This window comes from Neovison vison, chromosome 2, assembly GCF_020171115.1.
Source record: "Neovison vison isolate M4711 chromosome 2, ASM_NN_V1, whole genome shotgun sequence".
In the NCBI taxonomy this organism is placed as follows: domain Eukaryota; kingdom Metazoa; phylum Chordata; class Mammalia; order Carnivora; family Mustelidae; genus Neogale; species Neogale vison.
This window is the reverse complement of record NC_058092.1, coordinates 234,326,129-234,349,531: the sequence shown is the minus strand read 5'-3', so window position 1 is coordinate 234,349,531 and position 23,403 is coordinate 234,326,129. Positions and strand designations below refer to the sequence as shown.

At 46.3% G+C, this 23,403-nt stretch overlaps 2 protein-coding genes and 1 long non-coding RNA gene across 4 annotated transcripts in view; 1 reads left to right on the top strand and 2 right to left on the bottom strand.

The window, feature by feature from the left end:
• Positions 1–9,812, top strand: part of ADAM12 (ADAM metallopeptidase domain 12) — a 328,649-nt gene extending 318,837 nt beyond the window's left edge. The window contains exons 22-23 of the mRNA XM_044236851.1: positions 4,100–4,218; positions 6,217–9,812. Of these exons, the coding sequence (XP_044092786.1) occupies positions 4,100–4,218; positions 6,217–6,277 (180 nt within the window). The 3' untranslated portion in view covers positions 6,278–9,812. The remainder of the gene's footprint in view (positions 1–4,099; positions 4,219–6,216) is intronic.
• A 1,172-nt stretch (positions 9,813–10,984) lies between these two features.
• Positions 10,985–14,111, bottom strand: LOC122901210. Its single transcript, XR_006383378.1, has 3 exons — positions 13,471–14,111; positions 12,560–12,867; positions 10,985–11,109 (listed from the first exon to the last, which is right to left on the bottom strand). It is a non-coding gene; the product is annotated as an uncharacterized LOC122901210 (long non-coding RNA).
• A 165-nt stretch (positions 14,112–14,276) lies between these two features.
• The window catches only part of FANK1 (fibronectin type III and ankyrin repeat domains 1), a 98,233-nt gene continuing 89,106 nt past the window's right edge, over positions 14,277–23,403 (bottom strand). For both annotated transcript variants that reach the window (XM_044240725.1, XM_044240726.1), the window contains 5 exons: positions 19,122–19,287; positions 15,487–15,630; positions 14,867–14,944; positions 14,631–14,675; positions 14,277–14,536 (listed from right to left, as the gene is read on the bottom strand). In XM_044240725.1, the coding sequence (XP_044096660.1) occupies positions 14,483–14,536; positions 14,631–14,675; positions 14,867–14,944; positions 15,487–15,630; positions 19,122–19,287 (487 nt within the window). In that variant the 3' untranslated portion in view covers positions 14,277–14,482. The remainder of the gene's footprint in view (positions 14,537–14,630; positions 14,676–14,866; positions 14,945–15,486; positions 15,631–19,121; positions 19,288–23,403) is intronic.

The window sequence follows — 23,403 nt, the reverse complement described above, 5'->3', positions numbered from 1 at the left end:
CCGTCTTCACTCAGATCCCTTAAGTGACACCACTTGTACATATGTTGTGTTGTCTTTGCTGTGGTCTTTGTTGTACTGTGGAACTTTTCATCTCCCTCAGCTGGGACCCTCACAGCCCTGTGTTTGGTGCTATTTTATTCCTTGGTTTTCATGGTTTTATTTGAGTTTTGCTGCCTCTCTTTTTCATTTCTACAGACAGACATTTTTGCAGGATGGGTTCTTCATTTGCCTCCCTTTTCCTAGGGTATCCAATTCCTCCTTAGAGTTGGGCAGTTCTTCCTGGAAATCCAATCACAAGACAACTGAGGGAAAGGCCAGGCCAGTGCTCAGGGCTCTGAGGGAAGAGTGGTTTGGCCTTCCCTGCTCCCAGCATGGATTGTGCGGGCCCTGGCCCTGCTCCAGGCCTACACAGATGACTGGGCCTGTCTACACTGTTGCTTATGTAGCCCAGACATATCACGGCATCTGCTTTCTCCTTATACCCACTTCAAGCAAGGTTTTTCCCCTCTCCAATGTCAGATTGGCAATGGCAGACATCTGCTGCGTCCCAGGACCTTTCTTCATGCTGGCCTGTTGGATAATTCGCCTCCTTTTTGGGGTTGTAAGTTTTCCTTAAAGATGGAGTATTGTTCCTTTATATGCATTTTCTACACTGTTTTCAGGTAGTCTCGGAAATAAGGGTCAAGTTCACCTTACAGACCAGTGTAAGTGTGTTCTTTTAAGAGAGCCAATTTGTTGAGACTTTTGCTTTTTTGAAGGAAGAATAAAAAGAAATTGCAGCATTTCCCTTAGAACTGGTTGTCCTTGGCATATATTCCTCACAGAGCCAGAGAGAGGCTGAGTATGGACGGGAGGCTGACGGTGTCCCCTGACCCTGTATGAGCTCATCAGTGATGTCTGCAGCATCACTGGCATTTTCCTGTGATAAAATCTCCTCTTCCTGTGGAGAGGTCTCGGATAAGCAGGATGCATTGGCTGTGGCTTACACAGAGGGAGATAACGGTTGGTGGGAGCCAAGGTAGAGGACTCTGTTTAGATTTAAAACTGTATTCCCAACCCTCTCAAAATTTTGAAATATGTAGCTGCCACTAAAACACGAGCAGAACATGGACAAATAGGGACAGTTCTACCTGATGGCATATCTCGATTTTCCTCCAATATCTGGAAGTTGTAAAGGGAGAAAAATGGGAGTCTGAATTCCTGATTTTAATGGGTCTACGGGAATATGTATTGAGTATGAACAATCTGGTCGGGAGTCCTTTCTCGACTCCATTTTGATGATGCTTTGTGGCCAGGCTGGACTTTTCTTGGAAACCGAGGTTTGCAAAGGCAGCGGGAAAAGCGGTGCCTGACAGGGCATGTGGGAACCCTACCTCTTCCTGTAAGGTCCTGCCCTGTGAGGCTAGGGCTTCCTCGCACCTGCTTTTAGGCTCCCGTCACCATGCCTGATATCTGAGAAGGGAGGATGCTTCCTCTTTCACTAACTCCGCTGCTCTGCTGGGCCTGTTCGGGCCTGGCAGGAAGCAAACATCTCACCTAGGCAGCATTGGTGAGTGTGACCAATTCACAGTGGATCGGGGTCTTGCAGATCCCAAGGTTTGAGGTCAGAACTTTCGATCAACATTTCCACTGTTTGGGCTTTGGTCACTATGGTAACCGTACAATTTATCCTTTAAACTAGAACATAGCTGAGAGAGGTGGTGATTAATAATTAAACAGGGCCATGAACATAAATTGCAAATGTCCCCAACAAACTAGAATGAATGGCCAAGCTATCTCCCTCCTGAGTTTCTGTGATAAATCCTAATGTATTATGATACATTCTAACAGGGGTCTCACTTTTTCTCCAGCACTGCAATAAAAACCTGACATTATCTTTATTACCAAGACCAGATACTTATTCATTCTTAGGAGCAAAACCAGTATCATTGAGGAATGAATCACTTAAACCTCAAAGCTTTTCAGTTTTATAGGTGCGTGCATTCATTTTTACATCACAGGCTAATCTCTTGCTCATAGTTTTCCGCCAACTTCTAGGACACGGAGTTTGATTTATTCCCATAGTTTATTACCCAAAGTTTGTTGTTAGGATTGCGTTACCTTTAGATGGTAAATCTGCTCCTAATAGCTGTGAGACAGCTTACCCATAACTCATTGGACACTGCGTACTGGGACCTGCGTGGAGAGCTTTCCAGTTAATGGTTCTGTCCTCACATCAACCTCCTGAGGAAGGTCCTGTTAGCAACCCCTCTCTATAACTTAGAGTCTAAGTAACCCCCGTGTTTGCAGAGCCTGGCTGACTCTCCAAACAGCCCATGCTCGGTGTGCAGCCTCCTCGTAGGCATGTTAGATGGTCTTTCTGCCAACTTAAGGCATTTGCTCTATTTTGTTTCCTTTAATAAGAACTGGTATAGAAACGCCTCTTTGAAGTCTATCCCTTGGTCAGTGGCCCGTTGCTCGCTGTTTCAACTTGGCATACTTTCCATACAGCTGTGGTTTCCAGACTTGCTTCCTCCGCTCACAAAGATATGCTCAATGGTGATTATACACATTTGCATTCTTTCAACTGAGCCCCATTTGCAGAGGAAATGTAATTTTAGTGGGGTAAGTACTGTGAGAAATTCAAGTCAAGTGTTTCAAAATCCTCTTAAGTGGTCTTGGAAGTATGGAATAGTGAGCCTATGCCAGGGAAGTAGGTCATCTGCTTATGAGGACATTCTGTGTCCCTTGAGGTTCTAACACCATTTCCTACAGACTTGCTGTGCATTTGCGAGTGCTTCTAGGCTCCAAAGACCAGAGAAGTAGGTGTCTTGGCACCCGTGTTCTCCGTGGGCCAAGAGGAGAACATGGTCCACACTTAACTGACCTCAACCCCAGGTCCCCCCCCCATACCCCTTCTTCTTAGGGTAGCCAGGGGAAGGGGCCCCTGAAAACAAGTGACTTGTGTTTTACTATATTGTTTGTTGCTTTTCTCATATTTCCACTAAGCATTTTAAAATTTGTGGCATGAGGGAATGCCAACGGTATTAATAATTATCTATGTTCTGGGGACTTCCTAAGCTTTTTTTTTTTAATATTTTATTTATTTGAGAGAGAGAGAGCAGGGAGAGAGGCAGAGGGAGAGGGAGAAGCAGACTCCCCACTGAGCAGGGAGCCTGATGTGGGGCTTGATCCCAGGACCCCAGAATTGTGAACTAAGCCAAAGGCAGATGCTTTGCCGACTGACAGCCCCCTCCCCGAGGTGCCCGTCCCCCACCCCCACACATCATTTTATGTGGTCTGTGTAACAATGCTTTCAGATAGGTGCTTTTGTCCCCCATTTTACAGAGGAAGAAATTGAGGTTTAGACATATTAAGTGACCGGCACAGTCCCAAAGCGTGGTCTTCAGGGTGTCACTCCCAAGTTTATGCTCTGCTCAATATGACCTTTCCATTAGCTTCCCTAGAGAGTTATGCCTGTCCCTCAAAACACGTTCTTAGGTTTTCCTCCTCGTTGTCATGTTCTGTGTGTGTTTGTGATTCTTTGAATTAAGTATTTTGGTAGGAGAATTTCAGTGCATTTCACTCAGCAATCTGGATTGTCATGGGGTAGAGGGACACCACGGTGGTGCGGGGAGGATGATCACTTGTGGTGGCACGTTCATTCATGGCTGGATGAATTGTTACACGATTCTGGAAAATTAAGATTTTTACCAGCCTCTCAGTTTTAGGTCTTTACAAATTGAAAGGAAGCTTGCAGGCACAGGAAAGCTCACCTCCTCCAGGTAGCATTGGCCCCAAACGCCAGTGTGCCCTGTCGCCCAAGGCCTGGGACCAGGGTGGCCTCTGGAGCCCCTCCTTTGTAACTAGGCGAGGCTATTGAAACATCTTTTAGATGTTAGAAGAAATGTTGGTGAGAAGATTAACAAAGGTCAATAACTTGTATGGTGAGAGGTCACGTACAGCAAGTTTACTCCAGACGTGAAACCTGTGTAGCCCGGCCCCTGACCCCAGTCTCCGCTTCCGGCCATGTTGCAGGGGACTCCGGCGACCCCTGAGGTGAGGGCCTGGTTACAGCTCACAGAGACAGGTGATTGCACCGTCTTATGGTTTGTTGCAGGGAACTCGAAAGCCAAACCCTCCTCAGAAGCCTCTGCCTGCAGATCCTTTGAGCAGGACCAGCCGGCTCGCCAGGGCCCCAGGACAGCAGGAGGCTGGGCTCCGCCTGGTGCCCCTCAGGTCGGTGTAGCAGCCCCTCCCTTTCTCCCCAGAACCATGTGCAGCAGCCACACTGACCCGTGCTTTCCCAGCCCCATCAGGACGGGGGCCGATAGTCTAAGGCCGGGCTTCCTGTCCCCCAGTACCCGGGAACAGCATAAGAGGGTTGCCCAAGCTAACAGGAACATTAGCATGAGGCACTCACAAGCCTGTAATCCCCAGGATCACCCAGTGGCTCTTGGTAAGCGCCCCAGTGTCCCTAAGAAAAACCAAGATCAAGTAGCACTAGATCATGAGCTTGGGAAACCTGTGGCTCTTGAGGTGAGCCAGGCCCTGTCCCCACACATGGTGAAGACAAACAGTTCCCAAGTGGTGTGATCCCGTGAAGGCGGATTATACCCCCAAAACCACTGGAAACCTTCATAAACTCGGCCCCATCCCTGGGGTCCCCAGAAAGGAGGTGAGTTTGCGGGGGGGTGGTCACAGCTGAGCGAGACGAGGTGAGGTGAGTGAGGTGAGGGGTCAGCTCCTGCACACCTGGGACAACGGGGAGCTTCTCCATCCAACTAACAAAAAGAATCCCCTTTCACGACTGTCGCCCAGAGGACAAGGGACCCAGGGAGGTTCGCCACCGGGCCTGGCCCACACTGGTTTTCGAGAACTATCCAGTTTCCAGGAACTTTGCCAGCAAGGTGTCAAACTGAGCCACTATTATATAAACTCCTAATGAGACAAGTTACATGAAAAACGTAAAAGACTCAAAACTCCTTTTTTTTTTTTTTTAACCTTTTACTGTTACCTATGTTCTAGAGGTTACAAGCAGTTATTTCTGGTATGGTGCAAATGCCAGGGAAGGGGGCCAGCGAGCAGCCCCTCCCTGCTCACGCAGCCAGAGGATTTATACCCTAGAAACAGACAGAGGCTACAGGCTGGCCCCTCGTCCCTCCCCGCCACGGGTAGGGTTACAACCGCAGCCAAAACACCCTTCTGACATGCATACCCCCTTGGCAGGAAGCTTGCTGTAGGAGCTCCAAGGAACCAAAGGAAGGGTGTTGGCCAGGCCCTGGGCTCAATAATTCAGCATCTCCAATGTGGAAAACACGTTCGTGATGTCATTACAGCTTTTGGGGAAAATGTGCAGCCTGTGAGAGCACAAGCAGCCTCATAAATCCCAGAGATAATGCCGGTCAAGGGGGCAGAGCTGTGGTTTCAGTCCCGACTGTGGAAATACAGAAAGACTGCAGAGCACGCTAATGATTTCTCTGTGGTTCGTATGCCAGTCTTAAAGTTACTTTTCTAGTTCAAAAGAAAAAGCACCACTTTATGAGGACGCGATTAGGGGAAGGCTCTCTTTTTAAATGCCACCAAGCTGTGGCCCGTCGTCCCCTATGCCGGCCACTGGCACCGGCGCAAGCTGGTGTTGGTCTTGCCCTTGAAGAAGAACTCGTTTCCGAGGGCTCCCACATGCCCGGCTCTGCTCCCCAGATGGGCACAGGCTCACCAGGTCATGGCAGGCACACTGTGGAGAAACGACACACCATCAGTGTAGACACACGCGGGATGGGGACCACTCAGGGTCCCAGATGCCTACTAGCTCAGGGACTGTTCCCATGGGGACCTCCGTGCTGACACGTACGGCCACGATGGAGAGTTCCGTGAAATGCGTCACAAAAATTGGTCTCATCTAGGTTTTGCTTTTTCTCGCGTGGCTCCTAGAGAAGGTTCCATGAGCTCCGTGGCTCCCAGTTTTTCTAGGGAGGGCACGGTTCTGGAGTCACGTTGCCGGGAGGAGGTGGCGCTCCGGTGAGGGCTCCTCCAGGGGCCTGCGGGCTTAAGTCGGCAGCAGCCTCCCCCAGGGCCCCACAAGCCGGCCACCCTCCAGGGCCGTCCCAAGCCCTCAGCATGGGGAGTGCGGTCTGATTCCCAGGGCTCCGCAGAGGGCAGGAGAAGAGCCCCGGACCTGCAAAGCTGCTTTCGGGGGCTCTGCCTACAATCCCGTTTTCTTTTCTCTTGCCACAGACCCACTCCCAAGCACCCCCACCAAGTGCCCAGGCCCCCCCACACCACCTACACGAAGTGAGAAGCAAGTCGACACCTTTTCTCGACAGCGAAGACAGAAGTTTGCACTATCGTTCAACTCCAGTTGGAGTTTGGTTTTTTGTACCAACTTAATAGAACTTTTTTAAAAATGTCTAAAACACCCGTATTCTCCAAACTCGAGCTACTGCCGTCGGTGCTGTGCTGTGCTATGGTGCTCTGTACACTTGCTCAGGAACTTGTAAATTATTAATTTATGCCCGATGCTGGCTCCAGTGCAGTGCGCTGCGGGAGGCATTTTTTTTTTTTTAAACCCATCACTGAGTTTTCCATGGAAGGAAGCCTTGTGCGCTTTCAGTAGTTCAGTGAACTTGAAATCTCATGCTGCATGGGATTCTGGACAGGAGGTTGTCTTTTTGATCGAGGCTTTATTGGCAGAACGGTTCTCCAACAATCGCTCCAGGGCTATGGTCATGGCACAGACCCAGCTCAGGAGCCCCCAGGCAGAACCTTGAGTGATTCTCTGGAACCCCCGATGATCCCAGCCCAGGGCCAGGGGCTTCACGTCCAGGCTGGGGCTGGGCTTTCAGGGAGCCCCTGGGCCTCAGCCCTCCAGCAGCCACACCTTGAAGGTCCAGGATAGAAGGGGAGGCCCTGGCTTCTGGCCGGGAGGGTCTGGAGAGAACCTGAGCCAGGGCACAGACTGGAACACAAGGCCAGGCAGAAACTTGACCTTGAGCTCACAGGCCTTGAGCACATTTGGAGAGCAGACAAAAACCACTGCTTTACAGAAACACTGCCCTTCCCACGATGCTGTGGCCTCAGCACCTTGTTTAGATGGGGCAGGGGGGTATTTGTGCAAGTGGGCTACACCCAGGCACTGCAAGCCTCCAGCCCCCTGGGACTGCTTGGAGCTAAGCAAATTACCACCTTATCTTCTCAACTGTAATACAATGATTCTGTGTTCGGACAGATAGATGAGGCTTTCCATGGGACCGTAACTATTTTCAGATGTGAACCAGTAACCAGATCTAGTGAATCAATGTTGTAGATAAAAATCTCTCCTTGCAAAATTCAGCTTATTAAAAATTAGGCAGACTCCCTATGCCCACAGAAACTACAACCAAACAGAACGCCGTGTGGCCGGCTGTGTCTACCATCCATTTAAGTGACTTGTCAGTTATTTTGGGGGCATTCTGTGTTCCCAGCCTGGCTGCGGGACTCTCTCAAAGATGTTTTCAGCATGTCTGAATTCTTTTTTTTTAACGCTCGCAACCCACCTGTTGAGCATCACAGAATGTGATAAGGAAATCAATTCTTAATCCTAAATATTCATGAAATGTGGTCTTGGGCAGCGGCTCCTTCAACATTTTGCTCTTCAAGTGTCTGACTGGGGAGACGTTTTCACAAAGAGATCTTGAAGTTGCCTATATTAATGGCACGAAAATTACAAAAATCCTCAGACAAGGTAAAAATGCCATTACGCCTGTGTTGTAGTCGGGTCACATGTGACTCCTTTTCACACTCGAAAGCAGTTGACCACAGTTCCGTAATTCACTCCGAGTACTTTATGATAAAGACTTCAGGGGGTGTCATTTCAGCAGTTTGCCTGCACCTTGAAGCACAGAGACCAGGAATAGACCAAGAATCAGCTTGCCTTCCGGAAAACACTCACCCCTTGTTCCCCACTGTATCTCGGCAACATAGTACTCATGGATCACGGATAGACTAAATAAATCCGTGTCACAAACACACAAAACGGAGCCCAGATCTGATACATTCCAACCCCTATAGAGTATGTCTATCATACAATTATTATTTTCTTAAAAAGGCAAAGCCATGTTAGAAAGTATTACTGCTGAATATCTACAGAATTACTGTAATTGATAGTACATTTGGTAACTGTATCAAGGCCAAAACACATGCTGTTGAAAAGTTTACAGAATTTTCATGGTGCGTTATGTGGGTACTGTCTTTACAGGTGCCCAGATTCTTAGATCTGTCATTCTGCCCCTCCTCCTATTATCAGGAAGAGGATGTGAATTTTGTCTTTTTTGTCTGTCCTTAGCTAGAATTCCTATGTTTCCATTTCAGACAACCAGGAATAGATTGGTATTAAAAAAGGTTAACGCTGTGATCTTCTGATGACACGAGTCATCAGTGGTCATTTAGGGGCGGCAGCTGATGACACAGCCCTCTCTCTGCAGCCCAAATTGTGTTTATAGAGCCGTACGAGTTATTATTGAGTACGAACATGTTTAAACCTAACATCCCTTGACAAATATAGATATTAAAGGAACAATACTTCCAAGATACAGTATGTATCAACTGATGCATTTTAGCATACGTTCCATTTTAATATAACTAAAGAACCACAGTCAGGGATTTTTTTGATGGGGGGAGGGGGGAAGCAGTGGGGAGGTGTACCTCTCCCTTTTTATATGCTTATAGATGATCGAAACAAAAAAATCAATGCTTTTATTTCCATGGCAGTCGATTTTTAATATTTTAAATGTTTTATAGGCATGAATGAGGGTTGATTTGAGTTTATAAGGCCATCACTAAGAAATTTAACGTGCCTAGACCCAAAGCAGGTTCTGAGGGTTGTCACTTTCCTTCCCCTGTCTTGTTATCATTGTAGCTTACATGACCCAAGTGGTAAGTGACCGGGAAGTATAGGGCTAATCTTCCAGGCATTCTCTTTAAAAGTTTATCTCCTGAATTTTTTGGTAACAGTTTGTTTCCCTGACACATGGAATCAGATGTGTAGCAACCAAGAGAAACAATGCATAACATTTTCCATTGTCCGAATATGCATACAGAGGTTACACTTCCCAGTGTGAATTTTCCAGCTTACACATGTGGGATGACATCACAGAAACCACAAAAGCAACAAATTAAACTACATGAGCATAAATACTCCTGACCGGTCTCAGAGGGGACATTTTTATGCCTTCTTAACTTTATTATGAATTCTCAGGCTGAAACCACAGGCCATTGTTCTCTGGCAAATCAGTACAATGCCATCACTGCATCCCCTCAAAGAAAAACAGCAAAAACTTTGATCCGTGTCAAGCTGTGATCTCCCCGGTGCTGCAGAGAGCCTGGTGCTGGGCGGGCTGGAATACCCCAGCGCCTTCCTGCCATCTCAGCTGATGTTTACTAAGCATTCTGAGCCAATGCGACCCTAATAACTAAAAGGGCAAGATGCCTGGGCAGCTGGACTGGATCTTTCTCACGCAAGCTGACCCCTGGGCGGGCTTTCCTCGTGAGGCTGATTCCATTGAAAACTTCTGCAAGGGAGGGCTCCCTTCAGTGTTCTGGAAGCAGCAGGCCCAGGGCAGATGTGCTCTGGAGCTCTCTCCTCCCTGCTGTCAGTAGGACCCCGGGTAGCCACAAGTGACCCAGATAAACAGGGTACCAGCCCTCTCCAGGAGTCTCCCAGTGCCGTGCTGACCCCTAGGTCTGACTCCATACACTATGGCTGACTGGTGGGCGACACTGCAGCTGCCATCTTGTCCCTCCCCACCACCCCAGAGGCTGCCCCAGGCTGCTACAGTCACCCATCCCCCCCCCCCGCCACGACTCAGGAACAGGCCCGTATACACATCGGGCTAATACATCTGTTTGCCTCTTATCACCGAGAGCCCAGTCGCTTTTCCACAGCAAACCCAGTGCCGATGTCCCTCATGTGACAAGTCTCTGTCTTCAGGGCTACTGTAGGTCAACCCAAGTGGATGTCGCTACCCTCCCCCCAGCCCAGCTGCTGGACGCCCAAAGCCCACTCTTCTCCAGAGGGGCGGCTCGGAGGAAGCCCACCAGCGGTGCCCCAGCTTCGAATCCAGCATCGTCCCTCGCACAGGCACATCCCCCACCCTAGAAGATCAGTTTACCCCCGATGGCACAATTAACCTGCGATGGCACAATTCCTTTGACTCACTCTACAGTTCCTGTTCACTTCTAGTCCCTTAAAACCTTTTTGGAAACTCCGATAATGACACCAGTGACACACCAAGAAAGATCAGTGAGCCCCAGGCTAAGATCCATTTCTGTGCCATAAGGATGCTTCTAGAAGCCATTTGTATTTACCTGCACACTGATGGAAACCCCCTCTCTGCTCCTGGGCCAACAGTGGCAGCTGACAAGTCCGGCCCTGAGAGCCTGTTTCATAGGAGAAAAACTAGGAGACAAAACACTGCATATGAAATTGTTACAACATTCAATAACGGGTAGTGATAGCCCAGAGATTCACCACACAGTGAAAGGGATTCTCAGTGGGATTCTGCTCTTCCAGGTTGAATATTCTGGAACCCATCCTGATTTTCTACATCATCTGCAAAAGACATGTCTTATGCTCCCCCCGGGAGTCTCCTTCCAGAAAATAATATATTCAGTCCTCAATTTAAGTGCAGTTTAAATCCAGACAAAATGATAAATAGCTTGTGATCTTTTTAGTTTCACAAAGAAGTAGAATGACATGTATATCCGTGGTCTATAAGCAAACACTGATAGAAAAACAAAAAGTATCAAATTGGAAAGATGGAAAATCCTCTAAGAGTCCAAGGCAGGATGAGGAAGGGCAGATCTAATGGGTCTGTTTTGCCTTCTATCGGGTCGAATTGGGAGGTTGTGGGGAAGACCCATGGTTTGAGCGTGTGCGGCAACTGTTAAGTAAAACATCTTGAACACTTGGCTGCAAGCCACTTAGCACAGTACACTTATAGCTACGAAACCGGTTCCTTACGTTCATCGTGCTTTGTCCATTTATAAAGCTTCCATTTGCTAAGTTGTTTTTTTTTTTTTACACATTCCTTTTACGTTACAGTCTGTTGCTTTTGTACACATTTCTCATATTAGGGTTCTACGGGTAACCACCTGTTTCCGTAGAGAAAGCCATTGTTAAGAATATTATATCCAATAAATGGTATCCAGACAAACATAAAGATGTGTCTTGTTCATTACTGACAATGTCACAAAAATGGGGAAAGGGAAACCCCTTCTCTGTATTTTCCCCCATTTACAGAGGCACAAAGATGATCTGGAACAGTCCGTAAGGAACTAAAAAGAGTGGTGATCAAGGGGCAGGTGCTACCAGTCAGGCGACAGTACAAGAAAGAAGACGCCTTTTCAGATACGCAGGAGTGGGGGTCAAGGGTGGGGGAGGGGGACTGGAGACTTGTCTTGAATAATGTAAACGTATAACCTATCCAAATCAGTCTTTTTGAAAACTCACCTTATTTACAAAAGAGAGAAATTCAAAAAAGCAAGCATGTAGGGGTGGAAACATGGATATCAGTTTTTTCCAGAATGAAAATCTGAGTGTAGTGGATATTCATAGATTTTTTTGAAAGCAGAACCCAACTTCATAAGGAACTACAGAAAATACAAAGGAAAATAGATATATAGAATGGTAACAAAAGGTCTTTGTTCTTAACACCTTATACCCATGTCAAAACAAGTAGGCAAAAAATAGTACCTAGAAGACCCCAGTTAAGAGCATACTATATGCCAGCTAAATAAACATAATAAAGAAAATTAACATAATCAAAATGGATCCAATGGAGATACTTCAAACATACAGAATGTGCCTTCATTCAAAGTGCCTCTGAAAAAGTTCTATACACACAGAACTATCTATAAAACTACATATAAAGCCATGAAGAAAAACTCCAGTTCCAAACGGTACAACAGACCATGGGTTGCATCTTTGGGAAAATTAAAACACGAGTCAAATCACTGATCTCACTAAGGGAAGAGGAGGGAAAGCACACACACAAAGCATCTGAACGTAGAGACTCCAGTGCGGCCCCGTAACCCAGGGAGATGTCTCAGGACTCTAAGAATGGTTCAATACTTTAAAATCTACTCATTCAAGTCACCACATCGACAGGTTTTCAGGAAGTATGTCATATTAGGATTACCAGAGACACTGAAAAGACATTTGAGAAGATTCAGCACCTATTCCTGAGTTTTTAAATATGCTGGAAACCACAGGACTCGAGAGATGCGAATGTCATTTGTGGAAAATTAAACTCACAAACCTATCACAAGACCTCATCAGCACTCACGGTTGGCTACCTTGACTACAACCGCAAACCACTCTTAAATTCCAGCGGCTTGTGGGGCACCTGGGTGGCTCAGTGGGTTGAAACCTCTGCGTTCAGCTCAGGTCATGATCTCAGGGTCCTGGGATCGAGGCCCGCGTCGGGCTCTCTGCTCAGCAGGGAGCCTGCTTCCTCCTCTCTCTGCCTTTCTGCCTACTTGTGATCTCTGTCAAATAAATAAATAAAAATCCTTTAAAAAAAAAAAAATTTCAGTGGCTTACCCCACAAGAGGATTGTTTCTCCTGAGTCACCCATCTGCAGGTGACCTCTGGCATTTCCGCGGGGCCCTAGGCTGAGGGAGCGCCTCCACTGAGTCACGGCTGGTCTTGTGACAGAAGGAAGAGACACGTGGGGATTCTTAAAGCTTCCGCTCAGAGGGACAGGAGCCATTTCCATTACCATTTCATTGACCAAAGTCACCCCACTGTATGGCCAAGGCTCCCATCAGGAGGAGGGGATGACATCGCCTGGATTTTGTTGACGAGCAGGGACGTGTAGCCCTGCCACAGATGGGGCTCGTGAATGGGATCTACAACAGACCGAGACATGAAATGAAGGTGAAGGTCCACATCGATCGTGGGGGCAGGGGAGGACTATGGAAAGTAATGACGATGCTCTGATTTTGAGAGAGATTTTAAAAATGTAATCTAGCAAATTTAGAGGAATAAGCTTAAGAATGTTTGGATCAACCGGGAAATCAAAGAAGAAACTTACAAACAATTCATGGAAACCGAGAATGAAGACACTTTGGTCCAAAACCTATGGGATACAGCAAAGGCGGTCCCAAGGGGGAAATACAGCCGTCCAAGCCTCTCTCAAAAAAATTGAAAAATCCAGAATACACCAGCTCTCTTTACACTTTAAAGAACTGGGGAATCAACAACAAATTAAGCCAACCCCACACGCAAGAAGGGAAATAATCCAGATTAGAGCAGAAATAAAGGAATCTGTATTTGTACAAAAGGGAAAACCCATATGAAATGTGTAAAGAGAGGACGATCTATGACCCACAGATCCAATTCCAGACCTGGACATTCTAGAAACTGTATGGAATAAAGCTGAGAATTGCCAACATCAATAAAGTCGACTGCACTTTGTGCCCATCCCCCCAGAGCTTTGGAGCTTTAATTACCTTTTAATCGGGCTTTTCTGGCAGAGAAAATTCCACTCTGGTGCGGACCTTTGTGGCCAGCCTTCTCCTGGGGCCAAGTTAACCCACTTGTCTCTGGAGACACAAGAGGCATATGGTCTGCTGGCTCACTTGGCTCACGGTCACGTGTGTCTGCGAGTTCAAGCTCCCGCTCACGTGTGTCTAAGCTCCCAACCGGCAGCCCTCGCTGTGGTTAAGGCCTGCTTGCCTTCCAGCTGCGGGCCCAGTGTCAAAACCCCTTCTGCTCTGCAGGCTAACGTAATCTACTTCTCTTTGGCACAGTCGTCAGCGTGCCAGCAGGCCGGGTCTTCGTCTGTCATACAGATATGCAAACACATGCTCAGTTAGGTCTGTTCTAGAAAGACTGACCCTCCACCAGACTCCTCTAACAGAGCAGAATCAGAGCCTTGAAATACTTTTGTTTGTTTTGTTTTGTTTTGTTTTTACTTTGATGTGAGGCCAACAGCTGAGGAGAAACCTTTTCACGGGGCCTCCTGGGCTTCCAGGAACGTCCCTCCAGAAGGGAACACCGGCCTGACCACACGGCCTGGAAGGCCCGCAGTCAAGAGCCGAGGTTGTAATTGAAAACACATGAGGGGAAGAATTCCCACAAGGTCCTGGACCGGCTCGGAGGACAGCTCAGGGGTCGGAGCGGGAAGCGGGGGACCCGTGTCTGTGCAGCTCTAACACAGAAATATCTGGCTTCGTGTCTAACTGCAAAATACACGAGGGCAAGAAAACGTCCCCACGCGGCAGACGCCCAATGACGACACCACAGGCGCACGTGCTTAGGTAAAAAAAAAAAAAAAAAAAGATGTATTTCAAAGTGGGAACAGTTGTACGTTACAAAAGTCACTGAATCTTCAATTAAATAAATAAGCAAATGTATGGCCCCCAAAGATGCGGAATTTAGTCTCTAGCTCAATGGCTGCGTTTTGACTGTGTTTCGCTTGGGCTTTCGAAATCAGTAGCGCTGCCCAGGTCAGCAGACGGACTACTTCTTGGCCATTTGGGTTCTTTTCCTTTCTTCTAATAAGGAGACCACGTTCTGGATAAACAAAAACAGGTGAACGTCATCCCAGGTTCGAGGTTCTTTAAAGTACCACAAAGTTAGCCTCGAGAATCAGAAAGAACATCCCAACCTGTCTGTCAAAAACTCTGGCCATTTCTAGGACACCTTTGCCGAACTGAAAGGGAAAACAAAAATTTATATATATATATATATATATATATATATATATATACACAATTACATACAATTAATACAATTATATACAATTATATGCATTCTCTCTCTCTCTCTATATATATATATATATATATTTTTTTTTTCTTTCTTCTCCGGGGAAAGGCTTTAGATAAAGATTGAGTTCCTTACCTCATTTTTCACACTTGCATCTGCCCCTTTGCTGAGAAGTAACTGAACTAACTCCTCATGATTATTTAACACGGCCACCTAAAAAACCAACGACAGTGGAATGTGAGCGAGTCTGCGCTTCCCACAGAGGAGGAGGCTGGCGGCCAGGGTGGACCCCAAGCATGGCAGGCCCGGGGAAATCAGCCAGAGGCTTTCCCAAGAAGGCAGAGCCAGCCAGGGCCGCTGTGACTTCACATGACAGATGCATGCTCTCACTCTGCTGCTACGTTGAGTGCAAGGAAACTGGAGCCCAGTCTGCCTTCCCCCGCACTGCAAGGACAGGAGAAATGCTAGCCCAGACCAGCACAAGAAAGCAGCATGTTCTTTGTTGGAACAGATCGGTTTAGGCTGCTACAATGGGCCAGGAGACTGGGGCCAGTAATCCTTAAAGAAATAGTTGTAAAAAGAACAAAAATATTGCAGTGACATTATCATGCCTTTATTAACAGGCCAGTGGGGAATATACAGAGAGCAAAAACCCAGGGCTCGTACAGAGCTGAATTCACAAGAATCGCCTGATTCTAGAAGCAGCTCTGACCTTAATCCCGCAAAGCCAGGCTCTGTTCTGGAGAGAGGCATACCATAAGCGGGGTCTTTCCATCTTTATCTCTCATGTTCACGTCCGCTCCAGCGTCAATCAGCACAGATGCGACGCTCTGGTTTCCCGAGACTGCAGAAACTCTCATGAGGGGGGTCCATCCTGAGCCCGTGTCCACAGCATCTACCTTTACGCCAGAGGAAGGGCTGCTCTCAGTCCAGTGTCTTTTGCCTTAAAAATACCCATCAGAAACTTACAAAGGAACGTCTCCTTGCCCAAATGCCCCTGAGCTGGATAGCCCATAAGGGGTGAGACTTGGGAAGGCTCGAGGGAACAGAGCTAACTCACGTTCACGTGCGGTGAGAAGCTGTGTTAGAACTTTACAGGGGCTGAGAGGCCCAGGACATCCGCCGGCAACTTCATCACCTACATTTTGTTCAAGGGGTTGAAAGATGGGAGCTCCTGGGGGGCTCAGTGGGTGAAGCAGCTCAGATCGTGATCTCGGGGTCCTGCGATTAAGCCCCGCCTCCAGTTCCCTGCTCAGCCCCCCTCCCCACCGCTGTTGTGGGTGCGCTGTCTCTCAAATAAATAAAGTCTTTTTTAAAAGATCTTATTTTCTCGACTATCTTTCATCACCTTTTTTTTTTTTTTAAGTTTATTTTGTTTCCTTATTAGTGTCTCTATAAGCAGCTTTAACTCCTTTCTGGAACGAGACAGTAACATATACACACACCCTTACACTTATCAACATGAATTAACTTTAAGCAGGAGAACTACAGGTGGAATCAACACTAAGCATCCAGATTTACGACATAAATTCCAATCTGAGAGTTGGCCAACCTAGTACCTTCTCCGGACTCAATTGGACTAGTAATAAGATGGTCATTTCCCAATAATCCAGGGATTGGGAGCTCTCAAGGTCACGTAAATCTCAAGGTCACGCCATATTCTAGAATAAGACTATGTGAGCGTTGCCTCCCCCCGTTCCAGGGAAGACCTCACCGATCCCTGAAGAATGATACCGAAGGCGATAGGTGTGTGTGCGCATGCGCACACACACACACACACGCCCCTAATTCTGTTCCAGGAGTATTACTAGAACATGTCAGTAAAACACCAGAATGCGGGAACAAACTAGGGATTGCCACAAAGTCCCTGGGACGGGTCAGGTTATTTGTACGGAGGAGATTATCCCCTGAACAACATGAGGATTTGCAGTTCTTTCTCATGCAAATAACAAATAAACTCAGAGCAGCAGACTCCATTGTGTTTAAATAATAAAATCATCGCCTTGTTTTATGGGATGCTTTATGCGGACTTCCGTGAACTTTCACGCTCATTTTCTCTTTTGGGTCTGAGGATTAAATGGGGTAGGACCAGCTTTGATTGCTGGTCTACCGTTAAACGTAGAGACGGTTCCCCATGCCAGTCAGTCACTGTCAGTAGGAAATCGTGATACTCTCGAAGGGCGGCCACAGTGCCCTGCTAGGCTCCCAGACCCCTCCTACCATCACCCAAACATGGGGCGGCCCCTCTGCCGAGAACACGGAGGCACTCCTGTTGATATCCACGCTCTGCCACCAACCCACCTCACAGAAATCTTTAGTGGTAACGTTCCTGTAGCTCCAGAGCTACAGGAAAAGATAAAATTTACCCACAAACAGAACGCAAGCTGGTGCAGCTACTCTGGAAAACAGCATGGAGGTTTCTCAAAAAATTGGAACTAGAGCTACCCTATGACCCAGCAATCACACTACTGGGTATTTACCCCAAAGATACAAACGTAGTGATCTGAAGGGGCACGTGCATCCGAATGTTTATAGCAGCAATGTCCACAATAGCCAAACTGTGGAAAAAACCTAGATGTTCATCAACAGATGAATGGATGAAGAAGATGTGGTCTATACATACAATGGAATACTATGCAGCCATCAAAAAGAAATGAAATCTTGCCCTTTGCAATGATGTGGATAGAACTAGAGGGTATTATGCTGAGTGAAATAAGTCAATCAGAGAAAGACAATTATCATATGGTTTCCTTGATTTGAAGAATTTGAGAGGCAGGGTGGGGGGCCGTGGGGGGAAGAGGGAAAAATGAAATGAGATGGGACTGGGGAGGGAGACAAACAGTAAGAGATTCTTAATCTTGGGAAACAAGCTGAGGGTTGCTGGAAGGGAGGGAAATAGAAGGGATGGGGTGGCTGGGTGACAGACATTGGGGAGGGTATGCGCTATGGGGAGTGCTGTGAATTGTGTAAGCCTGGTGATTCACTGACCTGTACCCCTGAACCAAATACTACACGATATCTTAATTTAAAAAAGAAAAAAGAATTTACCTACAAACAAACATGCTCGTATCTGAAGCCCAGAAAGTTGGTTTTCAAAATTACAGAATTTAAATACTCATGGCAGAGACCTGCCCTTCTTTCAGCAAAGGTCAAACTTCATTTTTAACTACAGACTTCTACTGAGACCAGAGCACGAGCAGAGTTCATCCTAAAGCAAACAAGACAACCACGGCCCTTATCTCCACCCAGGGCAGGTGCGGCCCTGCCCCACCACGGAGGCCCCCGTGCTAATCCTTCCCGCTTCTCGAGCATGTTTCTAAAAGAGAAAAAAAAAAAAATGTGATAAAAGGGAATTATCTTAGCTACTGAGGTTTTTCCTTCAAAGGGCCCCTTTCTTCAGCCCTTTGCAGACAGCAGTGGCAACCAGGGAGAGCCCACAATTGCAAAAGGCAAGGCTTTCCTTCAGTCACACTTCAGAGACAAGCAGAACAAATAATCTGCTAACATCTTCCAGGAGACATGACTCCTCTCAACTCCAGTTTATTTTCCAGGTCATCAGTTTAATTTCTCCATACTCTGCACCATCTGGCAATCTCAATTAGGGGAGCATTTTGTTTACTATTCCTTATTTCCATGCCTTGAAATTTTTATTTAACTTCTTTCAAGCCTTGAACTTAAGTTCTCCAAAGCTATCAGCCACTACCATAATTGAGCTAATTCTGTTGACTCATCTTCAAATAGCTACAGAAGCCCAACAACCCCCAGTTCTATTCACTAAGTCCAACCTGCACTGTCTGATAACACGAGACCAGAAGGGTTACCCGCATGCCTGCTTCAAGGTAAAGGCACAAGGAGCTGAAATGCTCTGTTTGTGACTTGGTCAGTTTGCTCTTGGGAAGGGTTTTGTAGTGGCTAATCTTTAAAGTAAACCACGAACAAAAACAGTCTCATTCTAAGAGCAGAAAGAAGCCTATGGCTGTAAGAGTTCTCCACGTCTCCTGTCTCCAGGACCTGAGCTAGCAGCTGGTGCGTGGCCGGTGCTCAGTAAATCTTTGTGGACAAACTGAATGAAGAGCTAATGAGCGAATGGACACCGGCATAAATAAGCAGAAGCTTCATCAGGTCCAGCCCTGGATTCAGCAGTTTCTTTTTGTCCTATTAAGTCAAACCTCCCTGACAATGTGAAGCCTCAGCTATCATAGTGGTTCTATAAAGACCCTTTTTCCCGGGCTTCAGGAACCTTCTTACTGGTAAGTCAGAGAGCTTTCTGCAGCATTTCTAAGTTCAGCGAATCAAAGGCATCCACATAAAACTCTGCTTCTCCTAAACCCCATGGGTCAACACCTCAAGGTCTTCACAACACGTGTGGTTGAGAAGGAAGATCCCGTACCTCACAGCCATCTTTTATCATCCAGTCGATGACATTGCAGTGGCCTCCGTCCGCAGCCCAGTGCAGAGCCGTGCAGCCCCCGAGGTCTCTGGTCTCCCAGGACGCGCCGTGTCTTCGGAGATATTTCACAACATCTAGGTGCCCCGCGTAGCACGCGAGCATCAGACTGCAACACACGGAGGGGGCGGCAACAGCTCTAAGTACAGTCACCACACTCTGCTCCCCGTTTTACCCTGCCTGGTTTAGACTAAGCAATCCTAATGGGAGTGGAAAAGCCATGAAAATTCTTCATATGAAATGTCGTGTCCGTCCACAGATGGACAGATTCACATAATGCGGCATCCCATATGATGGAATATTCTTTGGCCATAAAAAGGAGAAAGCAGCACTGATGTTATGCCACAACGTAAATGAACCTAAAAACATCACGCTAGGGGCACCTGGGTGGCTCAGTGGGTTAAGCCTCTGCCTTCGGCCCAGGTCATGATCCCAGAGTCCTTGGATCCAGCCCGGCGTGGGCTCTCTGCTCAGCAGGGAGTCTGCTTCCCTTCCTCTCTCTCTACCTGCCTCTCTGCCTGCTTGTGATCTCTCTCTGTCAAATAAATAAATAAAATCTTAAAAAAAAAAAAAAATCACTCTAAGCTTCCTTTGCTTAGGATTGTTTCCGTGAAATGCCCAGAGCAGGCAAATCCTCGGGGACGAACTGACAGGGTAGCTGTTTGCAGGGGCGGGGAGAGAGGAAAAGGGGAGTGCCGGCTGGAGAGCACAGGGCTTCTTCCTGGCTGAAGACAATGCTCTGGAATTCGACCAGCAACAGTGGCACAGCATCGTTAATATATTCCTTAAGGACCAAATTTTAAAGGAGTGTGTGAATTACATCTCAATTTTAAAAAGGAATCACTGTAAATTGAGTAAAATATTGGATTTAAAAATATCCATTGAGTCTGTGAAGATATTCAAAAAAGGCAGAGGGGAGAAAAAATACTCATTTGACATTATTATAGATGGGTATTAAGCCAATTCCATACTCTAAATATTTGTATTTAAATAAAAACATTTACTCTGCCTTTATAGAAGAAAATAGAGTCCATCGTCGAGTGATGAGGGAAAGCCCTCTTCTCTGAAGCCTGCCAGCCAGTCGATATGGACGACATTGTGGAATTAGAAAATCACACTTTGGCAATTCCAATTAAGTAACGGATCTGGGTAAGGCCCATCAGTGGGTGCTAAAATCGTTGGGTAAAAGTTAACAGAGAACAGGATATTCACACCATGATTACCCCATAGGTTATTTGCTAATTTCAGCAGGAAACTGTATCTTTACGAAGAAGAGATTAGGACCACACCCCACACTGAAATACTGAAGAATTTTGCAGAATCGGATGCCTATTAACCTTGAAATGGGCAAGTAAGAAGAAAAAGGCGAATAAAAAATGTAGAAAGAGAAGCAAAAAAGGTAAAATGTTGACAAGAGCCAAACCTAAGCGGTGAGTGCATAGAAATGTACTGTACCCTTCTTTCGACTTTTCTAAATGTTTGAACTTTTCAAAATACAGATTTGGGGGGGTGGCAGTGCCGAAGGAAGTCTTCCCAACAAGGAAATTCTACAAAGTCTCTGAGTAATAAACAGGACGTCCAGCTCTGAGGCTCAGCCCCGAGTGCGGCTAGAGTGGAAGCGGAGGCCCGCATCTCTGGAACTGCATCTCTGGACCCACTCTCTGGATCCTTACAAGGCCCACAGGTCTCGGAGGCTCCCAGAAAAGAGCAAACGCGGCCCTTTGCTGGCCGGGCTTTGTGGTGCTTTCTTCCCATGCAGACTGCCAAATGCTTAGTGCAAATGTGAGGCTCCCGTTAGAGGCATTGCTTTCCAGGGCCCTTATGTCCATTTACAATAGTATCGACTGCAACAATAAGGGTCCCTTTTACTCACTATACCAACGCTACTATCCTCTTTTAATTCACAATAGGACAGTAAGTTTTTACTTTATTACTTGCACTTTTGCATATTAACTTTTTAATTTATTCTGCTATGAATTGTCTTCGTGTAAACTGCTCGTCTCTACTGCGTATCTTGTGGGGAAGGTACACGCACCCACCCCCACATTAAATACACTAGTCATTTGTCTATAATATATTTGCAAATCTCTTCCCAGGCTACCCTTTACTTTGTAATTCATTTTTAAAAACATGTTATGTACTTTTAGTCTTCTCTTTAGTGATTTATTTCAGTGATTCTGCCTTCCTTGTTAGAAGAACAGACACATGCTGTAGTTTCTCTGGTTCTGTCTTTTCTATTTAATTCTTAATTCATCCGGAATTTATTTTTTTTTAATTTTATTTATTTATTTGACAGACAGAGATCACAAGTAGGCAGAGAGGCAGGCAGAGAGAGAGGGGGAAACAGGCTCCCTGCTGAGCAGAGAGCCCGATGTGGGGCTCGATCCCAGGACCCTGAGATCATGACCTGAGCCGAAGGCAGAGGCTTTAACCCACTGAGCCACCCAGGCGCCCCATCCGGAATTTATTTTGATGCACGCCATACAAGGCCAGTATTTAACCTTTTTTTCTTCTGATACTCATTAGTTTGTGTTGCTCTCATCGTGGCGAACTAAGTTCCGACGAATATGAAGAACTATTTCTAGTTCATTCCACAGATTTTTTTTCAATTATGTGTATCGGTCTCATATACTACATTAATTACTAAAACTTCATAAGGCATTTTAATAACTGTCAAAAGTCTTTCCACATTTCTCTTCGATAAGGTTAGTAGATGGTGTCATCCCTTGGTTCTTCCAGGTCAGTCACAAAATCATTTTGACAGGCTCCCAAGCATAATTCCCTTTGAGGCTATGCTGGTCTATATATTCATTCAGGAAAACCTGAAAATTTTGCCGTCTTCGATCTTGCCATTCTGGCGTATGATATGGTATGGCGTATGGTATACCATATATGGTATATGCCATTCTTTTAAACCTTTTAACCTCATTTTTATAGGGTTTTTAATACAAATTTCTCACTTCCATTAGATATTTATTCTATTTTATTTCCCTCAATATACTTATTAACTGATTACTGCTGTTATTTAAGAAAAAAAAATTTTGTTAAATAGTAGCTAGCCACTTTACTAAATGTCCTTATTAAGTCCGAGTATTTGAAAGCTGACTCACTTGGGCACTGCAAGAAAGGAGCCAGGTCTCATACATTTCACCTCTCACCAGACTGACCAGCACTCCAAAATACCAGTCATGGGGCGCCTGGGGGGCTCAGGTCATGATCTCAGGCTCTCTGCTCAGCAGGGAGCCTGCTTCCTCCTCCCGCTCTCTGCCTGCCTCTCTGCCTACTTGCGATCTCTGTCTGTCAAATTAAAAAAAAAAAACAAACAAACTTTCAAAATACCAGTCATAAAGTGACAAAACAAGAAAACATGCCAGGCACTGTTTTTACTCACTTTTCTTGTAGTGACTTGTTAAACACTCACAATTCTGTAAGGACTTCTATCATCCTTATCTTGTAGATAAAGCACACAGAGGTTAAGTAACTACCCAAGGTCATACGACCTGACCACAGGAGAGTCTGGATTCGACAACGAGCTCTCTGGCTCTCACCCACCCCTACGGGTTTCATTACTAACTTTTCAAAGCCATTTATTTGTCAACGCTAGGAATGACAGCTGGTCGTCTGAGGTGATAACTAAGCTTTTATGATGCAATCAAAGGATCCCCTCCATCACCACAGGCTGGCGCTCCTATCTCCAGAGGCTGTCCCCAGGACTGAAAGCATGCTGCACTTTAAAAGAGTAAAGATATTTTAACTAGTGAAAGGTGTGCAGTTATACCAAATTACTGTTTGGCCTCTGCACATACCTAGGTTTTCACCTTTGGTCTACTGCGTTGAGAAATGCCCTACTCTAGACATCCTTACATCCTGCATGACCCCCTGAGTTAGGATGGAAGGGACGTAACTGTCTGCACACATATGAACATACAAAGAGCTTTCTTTCTCCATCAGACTTCAGCAGTAAGGTTATGCTTGGTGATGGTCCAGCTACCCCTCTGCTAAGTAAGTTATCTGCAGTCTTTACTTACACTCCTCCCAAGCGCAGGGGCACAACAGGCCCGCCACGAGTCTGTTTCAGAATCCCTTCCTAAGTTTTCTAACTGCTGGCACAGATATTGGTTGTGCTTGCACAGATATTGGTTGTTTCAGATTTTCTGTGTCTTGGGCTGGTTTTGGGGATTTACATTTTCCCAGAAAATGTACCATCGAAAAGATAATTTCAGTG